This window comes from Cryptococcus depauperatus, chromosome 2, assembly GCF_001720195.1.
Source record: "Cryptococcus depauperatus CBS 7841 chromosome 2, complete sequence".
Taxonomy (NCBI): domain Eukaryota; kingdom Fungi; phylum Basidiomycota; class Tremellomycetes; order Tremellales; family Cryptococcaceae; genus Cryptococcus; species Cryptococcus depauperatus.
Window position 1 is genome coordinate 1,473,951 of NC_089469.1, and position 11,293 is coordinate 1,485,243.

The 11,293-nt window shown below is 42.6% G+C and overlaps 6 protein-coding genes across 6 annotated transcripts; 2 read left to right on the forward strand and 4 right to left on the reverse strand.

Annotated features, from left to right (window-relative positions):
- Nucleotides 1–20: 20 nt before the first annotated feature.
- L203_101863 (uncharacterized protein) lies at nucleotides 21–1,931 on the reverse strand (the record flags this gene model as incomplete). Its single annotated transcript, XM_066211294.1, has 6 exons — nucleotides 21–463; nucleotides 515–654; nucleotides 713–1,148; nucleotides 1,206–1,294; nucleotides 1,349–1,537; nucleotides 1,621–1,931. 6 exons carry the CDS (start codon nucleotides 1,929–1,931, stop codon nucleotides 21–23), a joined length of 1,608 nt encoding a protein of 535 aa, XP_066067391.1.
- Nucleotides 1,932–2,144: 213 nt separating this feature from the next.
- On the reverse strand, nucleotides 2,145–4,853 carry L203_101864 (uncharacterized protein; the record flags this gene model as incomplete). Its single annotated transcript, XM_066211295.1, has 12 exons — nucleotides 2,145–2,480; nucleotides 2,536–2,706; nucleotides 2,768–2,896; nucleotides 2,952–3,523; nucleotides 3,571–3,785; nucleotides 3,834–3,980; nucleotides 4,024–4,095; nucleotides 4,158–4,309; nucleotides 4,358–4,434; nucleotides 4,488–4,550; nucleotides 4,640–4,765; nucleotides 4,832–4,853. 12 exons carry the CDS (start codon nucleotides 4,851–4,853, stop codon nucleotides 2,145–2,147), a joined length of 2,082 nt encoding a protein of 693 aa, XP_066067392.1.
- Nucleotides 4,854–5,159: 306 nt separating this feature from the next.
- L203_101865 (uncharacterized protein) lies at nucleotides 5,160–5,671 on the forward strand (the record flags this gene model as incomplete). The annotated part of the gene is made up of 3 exons (XM_066211296.1): nucleotides 5,160–5,364; nucleotides 5,451–5,578; nucleotides 5,648–5,671. 3 exons carry the CDS (start codon nucleotides 5,160–5,162, stop codon nucleotides 5,669–5,671), a joined length of 357 nt encoding a protein of 118 aa, XP_066067393.1.
- A 155-nt stretch (nucleotides 5,672–5,826) lies between these two features.
- Nucleotides 5,827–7,137, reverse strand: L203_101866 (methionine aminopeptidase, type I; the record flags this gene model as incomplete). Its single annotated transcript, XM_066211297.1, has 5 exons — nucleotides 5,827–6,013; nucleotides 6,065–6,479; nucleotides 6,529–6,858; nucleotides 6,913–7,038; nucleotides 7,113–7,137. 5 exons carry the CDS (start codon nucleotides 7,135–7,137, stop codon nucleotides 5,827–5,829), a joined length of 1,083 nt encoding a protein of 360 aa, XP_066067394.1.
- Nucleotides 7,138–7,914: 777 nt separating this feature from the next.
- Nucleotides 7,915–8,663, forward strand: L203_101867 (uncharacterized protein; the record flags this gene model as incomplete). Its single annotated transcript, XM_066211298.1, has 5 exons — nucleotides 7,915–7,964; nucleotides 8,013–8,097; nucleotides 8,155–8,267; nucleotides 8,317–8,488; nucleotides 8,535–8,663. 5 exons carry the CDS (start codon nucleotides 7,915–7,917, stop codon nucleotides 8,661–8,663), a joined length of 549 nt encoding a protein of 182 aa, XP_066067395.1.
- A 62-nt stretch (nucleotides 8,664–8,725) lies between these two features.
- On the reverse strand, nucleotides 8,726–9,901 carry L203_101868 (uncharacterized protein; the record flags this gene model as incomplete). Its single annotated transcript, XM_066211299.1, has 4 exons — nucleotides 8,726–9,049; nucleotides 9,105–9,210; nucleotides 9,259–9,668; nucleotides 9,713–9,901. 4 exons carry the CDS (start codon nucleotides 9,899–9,901, stop codon nucleotides 8,726–8,728), a joined length of 1,029 nt encoding a protein of 342 aa, XP_066067396.1.
- Nucleotides 9,902–11,293: the final 1,392 nt, after the last annotated feature.

An 11,293-nucleotide genomic window follows, 5' to 3' on the forward strand; every position in this document is an offset into this window, starting at 1 on the left:
AATGTATAACATATTTATATTTACATCCCTTTGTTCAGCCAATCAATCCATCTGTTCCTCTTACTTGAACGCTTCCGCTCATCCCTTCTCTGCTGTACTTCATCCTCGCTGATTTCTTCCTCCTCTTCACTCCATTCTTCAGGCCGATCCCATCCTTCCAAATTGTCTTCTCGTCTATTTAGCTCATCCTCTTCTCTATTGCGCTGCTCCTGTAACCTCTCTAACTGCATAGGAGAATGGGGAAGAGAAGGATGGGAGAGAAGATTCGAGAGCTGCACGCCACCTTCATTAGATCCCGTCATATCATTAGGATCGTCCTGTGCAGTCGCAGCAAGGTGATTTGTCGACGATGGCATCAATGAAGTAGAATCATCCTCATTCATGGATTTTCTGGGGGCAGCATCAAGCCCAATGGTAGAAGACATTGATTTTTGATACTGATGATAAGAATATAAAGCAATACCTGGTACTTTGTTAGTCTGTCCTCAGAAATGAATCAAAGGAAAGGATATACCAATAATGGTGATGACAACACCGACAATATTAAATGTGGTAAGTTGGTCACCAAACATCCATGATGATAAAGATATGGTAGAAACTTCTTTGAATATACCGACGATTGAGAGAGGAACAGCACCGGAGCGTTGTATAATACTGTATATCTGTCAGGCTCCTCTCCTCTCGGCAACAGTAATAGAAAGTAGTAACTCACAAATATTCGCTAGTAACCATTGTAAAAGCAATGACACCTGGTAGGACAATTACGCCTATTGTTGTAAATGCTCTCCATCCCTCAAAGAAATCGCTTCCAAAAATTTTAAACCACCCTTCAACAATCATGCTGACCAGACCAAGTGTCACAGCCATCAGAGGCGCCAACCAGAAAATGGTCGCGAAGGGATTTGAAAGACCTATAGACTTTTTTTTCATGACTAATTCAGTCAATGCCCAACGAAGGCCTCCCAATGCGGATGCAAAAAACACCATGACAATACCAGGGATGGAAACAACTGTGGCATTGAATACCATGCAAAACACTCCAAAAGATATAAGAGTGATGACTGATATAAGCCTAAAGGAGTATGCCTCAAGATGGAAGGCAAAGGCAAAAATCAAGACAAATATGAGTAAGGACGATTTACACATTGCTGAAAGCATGCTTAATGTTAACATACAAGAACGATTAGAGACAAGAATGAACTCACTGTAGAGGGAAAGAGTGATGGTTTTGAGACTCAGGTTGGATAGGCCAATATCACCTCCAGTAGCCGCAGCAGTAGGTAAAATCCTTGTCCTGTTCTACTATTCAGTATTCACAAGCTTCAATTGGAAAAGCATAAACCCGCACAAGTAGTCCTTCCTCGTTGGACGTTCTTTAGGTCTAAACTTCTCTCGCCAAACAATCCGAATGACGGCGGCCATCCCAAATTGCACTAGCATATGACAGCTCGTAACGAATAAAGGAAATGGAAAGTTGTAGTATTCAGCAGAAAACATCCATTTGTTATAGAGCGACAGAAGCGAAGCGAATGTATACCTGTAAATCACAGTATATCAATCTTAATTCTCTCAAGCTCACAGCGCCAGTATCAGCCCTGACGGCCTGATTACCTGACTCACCACGATAAAATAAACATTCCAGTAATCGCAACGTCCCTCCACCAAAGAGCCTTCTTCATTGCAAGACTAGCGTGCTTATGTTCGACATGACTGGTCGACATGAAGCCAAGGTCCTCTCCTTGGGGGCTCATGCCACTCTCACTCTCCATTGACAGTTGCGATAACGAAAGCCGGCCATTGAATACCATCCCTCGGTCATTCAACTGCGAAAGCCCATCAGTGCTATCGATTGGTGGACCATGTTCTTTCCGTGATCCAAAGTCATAGGCAGTCAAGAGACGATATGATTGAGGGCGTGCTGGAGTGTCCATTTCGAGGCAATACTTTGGTGAATAGCGCTGCAGTTGATTATAATCCTATCTGCTCATTTGTAAAGCCACTCTTAGGGAAAAGGAAAGAAATAAGAAAGTAAATCAAAGTTATTACGCCAAAGATAAGTGGAAACTGACAAATAGAGAAAGACGAGTCACGTGAGAAGCACGTGTGAACGGAATTATGATCACAATTCATGCAAATAAGAGAAATCAAAACAGCAAGTCTTCCTCAGCTCCTCTGGGCCTAGGAATATCAGTCTGATACCCGCTAACACCCCCAGATATCTCATTAAAGTCCAGATCAGCTATCTGTCCGTAAGGATCGTCACCCACTAAGCCTTGTCCTGCTTGTGGTAGGGTTGTTGATAGCAATGGGCTTGCTTGGGCTGCAGGTACATGGGCATTGGCAACAGGACGCAATGGCACAGCAGGTGCCAAATTTTTAGCACTAGGATAGCCTGCCTGAGTGATGAGATGACGGCGAGAAGATGGATCGAGAGCTGGAGAGTCGGGAAGATATTTGGGTTTGGTCGAACGAATAAAGGTCTAAATCATGATCTATTAGCAGAGCTCTTGATTCACGACCACGTGTGTAACTTACATGTGGATTTTTATGGTAAATACTCCCCAAAGTACCTGTGTGTAACAACAATTGATCAAGCATGCCTTTATCCATCCTGTCCGTCTCTGTAGAAATGGGTGGCTTCTCGGCCAACACGATATCTCGAGCAGCTCCCGGGTCAGCCGTAAGTAAACGCCAATACATGAAGCCCTGATTACATGAGTCAGCTCATGATAATACAAGCTCTTCAACACAAAGATAAAAGCCTTACTCGATCTCGCAAATCAGGGTTCTCAGCCTCTTCTGTGGCAAGCTTGAGAACTTTGGGTAAGAGTTCTTGGGCGACAGTTGGGCGGCGGATAAACAGTTTGACCACAGCCGTCAGCAATGCAAGTTGGACCTAGTACATTAGGAGTTGATATCTTCCTTGTAAATGAATACAGATCCAAACATACCTCGGCTGGTTCTTCTCTGAAAGTGAAAACGAAATCTTCTAACAACTCTTCACTATTCTCAATTCTATCGGCATACTGTCCAACAATCCAAATCATAGCAGCCTTGGCTTCTGGTTCATCTAATACATCTAGGTTCTCGCACAATATGCCGATGATTGACTCATACTGGTTGGGGTAACGTCGGAAGATGTCTTTGATGACGACGATAGCTTCCTGGACGACGTACGAAATTTTGGTAGCCATGAGGCCAAGAAGGGTCTGAATGCACTGGTCGGCGGCACCCGTTATTTTGATAGCTAATCGGCCGATTGACCGTACCGCTTTCCGAACAAAGTCGACATCTACTTCTGAAGCATACTCTTTCAGTTCGGTAAGAACTTCGGTAACATTTTCTTCCCTGGTGAGTCGGTACATGATTTCTAGTTTGGCCAATTTAACGTAGATAGGATCGTTGTATTTGCAAAAAAATACTTTGACTTCGTTTCTTAGAATATTTGGGCGACGTTGAATGATGAGAAGAATATTCCGTAGACCTACATATTGAACTTCTGGACCTGAAGAAAGTAATGTCACTAAAACTCATCAGCCGCTATTCAATAGGCTACATCTCAAACCCGACCTAAAGGTGGTCCCATTTTCCTCTCTAATGCCGTTATCAAACCTTCATCTTCCATGTAATTCATCAAATATAATATGATCTTAATAGTTGTCAAGACAACTGCACTGTTTGCATGTTGGAGTCGGACGGATATACGTTCGGCAAGCTGTTCGGCTTCAAGGTGTGTCGAGGGAATAAAAGAAAGAAGCGAGTCGAGGATATAAATCTGACCCCATCTCAAGTTCTTGTCAACTGAAGGTACTTTGGGGCGACGCATAACCTACTCGGAACATTCGCCAAGAGCCGCGATAAGTTTTCCGGCCACATTGACGTTTAATTTGAGGGTGATATCGTCCCCTCTTTCAGAAATCTCTACCAACGCTGCAACACAGTTGGCCACCACTGTAGGGTTGTGGTCCGCCAACAAGTCTCTATGTTTTTAAATTAGTACTGCTCAGAGATTACGCAACGTACCTTAGCATACCAACAAATCCTTCCCTTTCAATGACTCTCTTTCCAGTTTCGGAGGCATACAGCTTTACGACACTATGGTAGCGTCATTCGAGACGATTCCTTATGATACACTCGTGCCAGCCATTCACACTCACGCAATGGCAGCAGTCTTTCTCACATATGGATCAGCATCCTCCAAGGCATGTCTTAACGGATCAATAAGGGCCGAGACAATGTTGGGTAACGGTATAGAAGACATTGTACGTATAGCCAAGCCCCTTATCAAGGGATTCCGATCTGCGCAATCCTATAACGAAGTAATGAATATGAGCAGCGTGAAACTGAAGGTACGTACAGTGAGGAAACCACTGATAGCACTTTTGAGATCATCCGGCCTGAGTCGGCCATAATTGACTAGATATAGGTATACCACTGCACATACGCTCAACAGGATTTTTTAGAATGTTGGAAAGAATCTCGCTCACTCTTCTTGATCTCTAGAACCTGTACTCCCATACACTGAATTATATCCGGAAAAAGAGGGGACACTAAGAAAGGTTACATTTGGATTCTTCCAGTTACCCCAAGCTCCCGAATCCTTTCGGACCTTGGAGCTCTTGGTATCTCCTACACTTACTATCGTTACCCATTGTCATATTAGCAACGATTTTCTTGAGCACCGTCTTTTTCTTTAGGAATCCCTTGTCTCGTTTATCATTTGAAGCCCGAAGTTCATCTCTCAACTCTTGCGCTTTTGTTCTCGCTAAGATTGCATGCTTCCATTAGTGTTTGGAATTCAACAGATGCTTGTAGTCAAGATCATACTGACTAAAGAATTTGGCATCGGCCATGTTGGGCTATGTAGATATCTCTTGCCAGGCGTTTTAATGGTCTAATTCCACTTCTTCCCTCTTTGATGCCTTTATATCTTGTGTTTGCTTATGCTGAGTCCTCTTCTAGTATTCCTCAATTTTTTTGGTATTTTCCAAGAGTCTGTTGCAAAAACAACAACAAAACCATCTCATTACTTCCTTTGCATTCAATAACTTAAGGTCCAAGCTGGATAGAAATAGTGATGTCATCACTTTATACTATATATTTTATTTAACATTGACAAAGATGGTTTGTACTTTTTACATTCTGATTCAAAAATCAACATGTTTCGTCAATATCTTGCAGCCACTGGCTATATTATTCCTTCCTTCACTTCTTCGGCCTCCCTGCGAGCATCTACGATGCGTGTATTCAAGAATTATAGTACTCCAGCGGGCAATCCTCCTCAAGATGACGGCGAGCAAAAGATTTACGCCAAACTTCGAGAAAGGTTTCCCGGTACGAGGCTGGAAGTTCAGGATGTTTCTGGTAAATTCATCTTTCTTGATTTGCTCTATTTTCGAACACCACTGGACGTACAAATCAAGCAGAGCCATGACTGACTGGGATGATAGGCGGTTGTGGTTCCTTTTACGCTATCCTCATCTCTTCGCCTGCATTTAAGGGACTTTCAACGGTCAAACAACACAAGCTCGTAAACGAATGCCTGAAGGAAGACATTAAGGGAATACATGGCTTGCAAGTATGCTTCCAATTTGGATTTTGATGAGCAATGAAGAAAATATGATTTGCTGATGTACCATTTTCGTAGTTGAAAACTATTCCAGAGGAATAGACATGACATTTGTACAAACACAATACAAACCTACTCAGCTCAACTAATAATGAAGGTAGATGATGTCTCGATGTTGATGCAATATAAATGCATACATGTATCTAGTATCCCCATTGGCCCTGAAACCACCAAGTGAACTATGCAGATCATGAGTTTTAGACATCCAGTCTTGAGATCCCTTCCGCCATCTCTATTGTAGGAGTTTCCTCATTTTCGAGAGCATCATCTGCATCTACAGGAGCTGATCCATCGGTCTTGGTAACCTTCTTCTTCTTCTTCTTCTTCTTGTTAGCAGATGAAGGAGCAATTCGGGTTAGAATTTCAGCACCAGTTTCGGTGATTCTATTCAACTCATCAGTTTATGACCAGGCTATACTGCAAAATACTACTAACAGTATGGTTTCCTCAAACTGGGCAGATCTTCGGCCATCGACCGTGACAGCAGTCCAATCATCGTTCCAATGCTCCAGATTTGAAGATCCCAAGTTTATCATGGGTTCAATTGTGAAGATTTGTCCAGCCTCCATTCTTCCTGGAGTTTTTGAACCCCCATAATGCACGATGGTAGGTGGACCGTGGAATAAGCGATCTATGCCATGGCCAGTATATCTCCTAACAATCCCGTATCCCTTGGGCTTGACATATTCCTCAATTTTGTTACCGATATCCCGATAAGGAACGCCGGGTTTGCAGATGGCAATAGCTGCCTCAGTAGCTTTTTTTGTAGTTTCTATCAGGTCGTAAGATTCCTGATCAATCTTGCCGACGGGATAGGTCATATTAAGATCGCCATGAAATCCTCCATGATCTGCACACGCTTAGCTCTGATTTATCTTTTTAGTAATGAAAATACTTACATAAACTGACATCCAAGTTGATAATATCTCCTTCCTGTAAAGGCCTCTGATCCGGAATACCGTGGCAGATAACCTCATTCACACTGATACATATACTCTTGGGAAAGCCAAAATAGTTGAGAGGGGAAGGGTACGAGTCGCGATCAATACAAGCTTGGTGACAAATGGCATCAAGTTCGTCAGTGGTGATGCCGGGTCTGATATGAGAGGCAACAATGTCAAGAACTTCTCGTGAAAGTCGGCAGGCCTTTCGCACACCTTCAATTTCCTCTTTACTGAGTATTTTGGCACTGCGTTCTTTCACACTTTCACACATGGAAAAACCTTGCGCTAAATCAATATTCAGTAAAGAGCCAAAAACCTGCCAAAAGACAAAATGCTAACGGTGATCCGCATAATCTGGTTTTTCAATATGAGACGGAATAGCTCGTGTGGGACTCAGTGGATAGTGAGGTCGGATAGATCCAGTATATCTAAAGCTACGCATGTGTTCGGGAATATGGTCAAGTTCTTCATGTAGGGGATAGAAAAGAATAGCATCGTTAATGTCTCAAGTCACATATTGATGAAATACAAGAACGTACTCTCAGACTCAGTTTTGTTTGCCATTTGAACAATGCTATGGATTGCCTTGTGTTGCAACTGCATCAAAAATCAACTTTCAATTATCAAAATGACCACATGACAAAACTAACCCCTAAGCTGGAGTCAACGATAAATTTTTAGCTATCACACATGCGTCAACGTACAATTCTTTTTGAAACAATCTTGATCACAGAAATAAGACCCAGGTATTCCTAGCCTATATCCATCAGTATTCATTATGACGGTTGTAACTCTATTCCCATCTATATCTTCCTTATCTCTCTCCAGAGACACCTACACTTACTTCTTACAAGTTGGGCATTCGAGCCTCGAAGCTTCTCTGACCTGGCATCCAGCGCACTTGGACATCTTGCCCTTCTGCTCTTTGCGCCGTTTTTTAAATACAGTTAGAAAGTAAACAACAAAACGGTGAAATGAAAAATTATGTTGAAAGGAACAGCACCTTTACATTTCAATGGCCTGTCGAAAAATGAGTAATGAGTGATGGATAGGCGCGGAGTAAATCTCAGATAGGCATGGAGATGTTTAGCACGCCTAATTTTTTGATACCTTCGTAATCTAGCCCTTTAGAAATTTTTGTTACTTTTGTCATTCTTTTCTTAATTCTATCTATACAAACGGCGTCAAATCCTTGACAAAGCCACTTGGTCACGTGATTTGAACTTTCACTGCTGATACATGCAAAGATGTAAAATAATATTGTAACCCAACATTTTGTTGAGATTGATTTATCACCAATAAAAAAACCAAAGAGCTCAGCAAGTACAATAGTTTACCATCATGTCAAAAGCAAGGTTATTCTTCAAACGAGAAGGGGTAAGAGATGCAGTGTAGGTCTAACCTTTGTATTGGTAAAACAGTCTTGATGACTTCTCAAGTCGTCTTTTGGCATGGGTCCCTGTTGGAATGTTCTTTACAAGACATGTATATTCTTTAGCTACTGTTACAGGAGGAAGTATGCAAGTGAGTATATCACTGTTGGAATTGCATAATCTGACATTAGAATGTATGAAATCTCAGCCAACATTCAATCCTGACTTGCAGACGAATCCATTACAGCATGATGTAGTTCTTTTGGAAAGATGGTCTGTCGCTCTAAACAGGTTCCAGAAAGGAGACGTTGTTACGTTATGGTAATTACCTACTCTTGTGGTTTATAGAGGTATAACCAATTTGGTAAAGGTCACCACAAAATCCCCAACTGTTGACCACCAAAAGAATAATAGCTCTTGAAGGAGACCTTGTACAACCGTTATGTCCTTCGTGGTCAGCGCCTGTCCGAATACCGCCAGGGCATTGCTGGGTCGAAGGTGATTCAAAGTATCAAACTAGAGACTCAAATACCTATGGTCCAGTGCGTCATCTTTTCTATCGGCATCATACTCGTTGACGATCTACAGATACCGCTAGGTTTAGTGACTGCAAAGGTAGTGTATGTACTCTGGCCATGGGCGAGAGCTGCGAGAGTAGAGAAAGGGTTTGGTAAATCAAAAAGAAGAGTCAAAAGCCTCGAAGAATCTCTTCCTTGATTGGTGTATCTTCAAATCCAACGCATAATGATATTGCATGCATTTTTAGACAGCACATCGACCTAGTGCGCCTGTTCCGACACTTGATATACGTCTGATCTCTTTTGGATTTCCAAAGGAATTTGCGATCTTGTCTCGTTGACCTTTGACAAGTCTAGGTGGAATATGAAGAACTCGCCGCTCTCTTCATATAATTTGTCCACCTCTTCATTTACCTCGACGTCTTGTCGTGGAGGCGGAGTATCGTCTACTGAACGCAAGCGACCAAGTTGCTCTCCCCATGGATCAAAAGCAATGGTTTCTCCCCACGAGGTGCGCTTCGCATTATGGGCACCATACTGTGCAGCTGCAATAATGTAGGTTTGATATAGAATTGCCGTTGCTTTCTGCCAACTACGCTTAGAACCAATATAACCAATACAGTCTCCAGTAACGACTTACGCAAAGAGTAGCCCAGTGATCTCGACCCGTTTTGACGGTAAAAGCAGAAGGAAATAAAAGCACTTGGGCGCCTAGTCTTGTCAAAATAATCGACAGTTCCGGAAACCTAAATGCCTCAGCTTATACCTTTGCAATCATCTGCCCATCCATTTACCTGATATCATAACATATCTCCATACCTATCCTGCCTAGACCTCTCACATCTATGGGAGGAGTAATGGATGTTCCAGCCAGTATTCGTTCGGACTCGCCTATTCTTAGTGGCGCCTCGTGAGTACCACCTTGGAGTGAAGGCTTTTCTAGCCGCACATCAAATAAATGTAGCTTTCTGTACGAAGCTAAAATCCCTCCGTCCGACCCAATGAGGATGTGGGTATTATAGATTTTTTCTTCACTTTCATCTGTCGGCCCTTCGTGTACTCCGACAGAAATCAGTATGCCAAGCTCTTTTGCTACTTTTATCAGACCAACTGTGTACTCGTGCTGTTCAAGAGGACGAGACAACTTTCTAGATTCTGTTTTGGAAGGGTGGATAAAATCTGAAGCTTCCGGAAGAAAACATGCCTGTCTATGCTTAATTCTTGAGTCTGCCAGCCTAGACTACTCACCTGAGCGCCAGCTGTGACTGCCCTTCTGATAAGGTTTTCAGATATACGCAGGTTATGTCGAGGGTCGCCTGTCGACCTGATTTGGCAGACCGCAACGGGTGTGTGGCTGGTCATAGCTGTTTGAAAGGTTCTGACTCGATGGATGTAGTTTGCAGCGCGTGAAGTGGTACAGGTCAAGACTCGAAACATCCAATTTTTGTAGTCCTACAGCTAGCCATTTCAATGCTGTAATTTTATAAAGATTGAATAAATTGATAATAAGTCAAGCTTATCCGGACAAAGCTGAAGTGGAGGTTCGGTAATTGTTTATCCCAAAGCCTGTCACTTGTATTTCATCCATTACATTTATCAATCGCTCGCCTTTGATATTTCATATTACCAATGTATTATACATACTGGACGCTGATAGGTTCTTCTATATCATGGCATCGAGTATGCATACCCTTTGTAGGCAGCGCAAAGATTGTAGAGAGAGTCGTGGATGTGTATTTGATTGGCGATATCACAATATAGAGCAATTAGATAAATGTTGTAATGAAATACAATATTTTTAATAAAAATTCAAACGCGTCAGTATGTTCTAGCTCTTCTTCCGAACCATTTAGCATCACGAAAACTAATCAGACTTGTATTCGTCCATCGCCATTACAACTACCAATACAATCATTCAAGCAACGTCAACAGCGATAACACTCGTGTTCAAGCTGGGATGATCCCATCCACCCTACCTCCACCAGACTGCGCTCAGCCATCCATCTTACCTTGCCATTCTGGCGAACCATCACCCATATCAAAATCCTAATCAATTTGTAATTGCATTACAAAACCATCGTAGAATATCTATATCGGCTACATCCGATAATCTCTCCTAAACCCTGATATCCCAATACTACAGTCCTTTGCGCATTCCTTCTCCTTCCTTTTCCCTTTCCATCCATTTCTTCCAACTCTTTCATGCAATACTCAGACAAAGCAAAAAAGCCAGAATCAAACCAAGATGCATACGCTCACATTCTGCCCAACATCCCAACCATCCTCAGACCCGACGGAAAAGACTCGCTCACCCAACATAAAAGCCTGCTCTTCTTCGGGCCCCAGTGGAGCTTCGGAGAACTCCAGGGACGAATTCCAGAACAGAGACGCAAGGGATAATCGACAGGGCGGCTTTCCGACTTCCCCTGATTTACCTAGGCTGTATGTATACAAACGGCATACGGCATCGTTACGTAATATATAAAATCTACTTTCATTACAACTTTTTTGTAATCCCATTACAAATACCCAGGCACTTCTTTACAAGTCCAAATAGACATGGATATAAACGCCAAGACGACCGGAGCATACGCCCGCACGCGTTTGTCCGTGCTTACCGTCAATACTTTCCAGAAAAGGTAATTCAAGCCACTTGAGCCGCGGAGAAATTACGTCATTTTTCAAACTGGGTTAGACCCGCGTGACTCCTTGTATCCACCTGTATCCATTTCGCATTTCCTCTTTCCACTTTTGCATTTTACTTTCCATCTTCTTTTTTTTTCCTTTTCCTGGCAGGGTTGTGTGCCCAGCGGAGGCGTGGTGGATAGA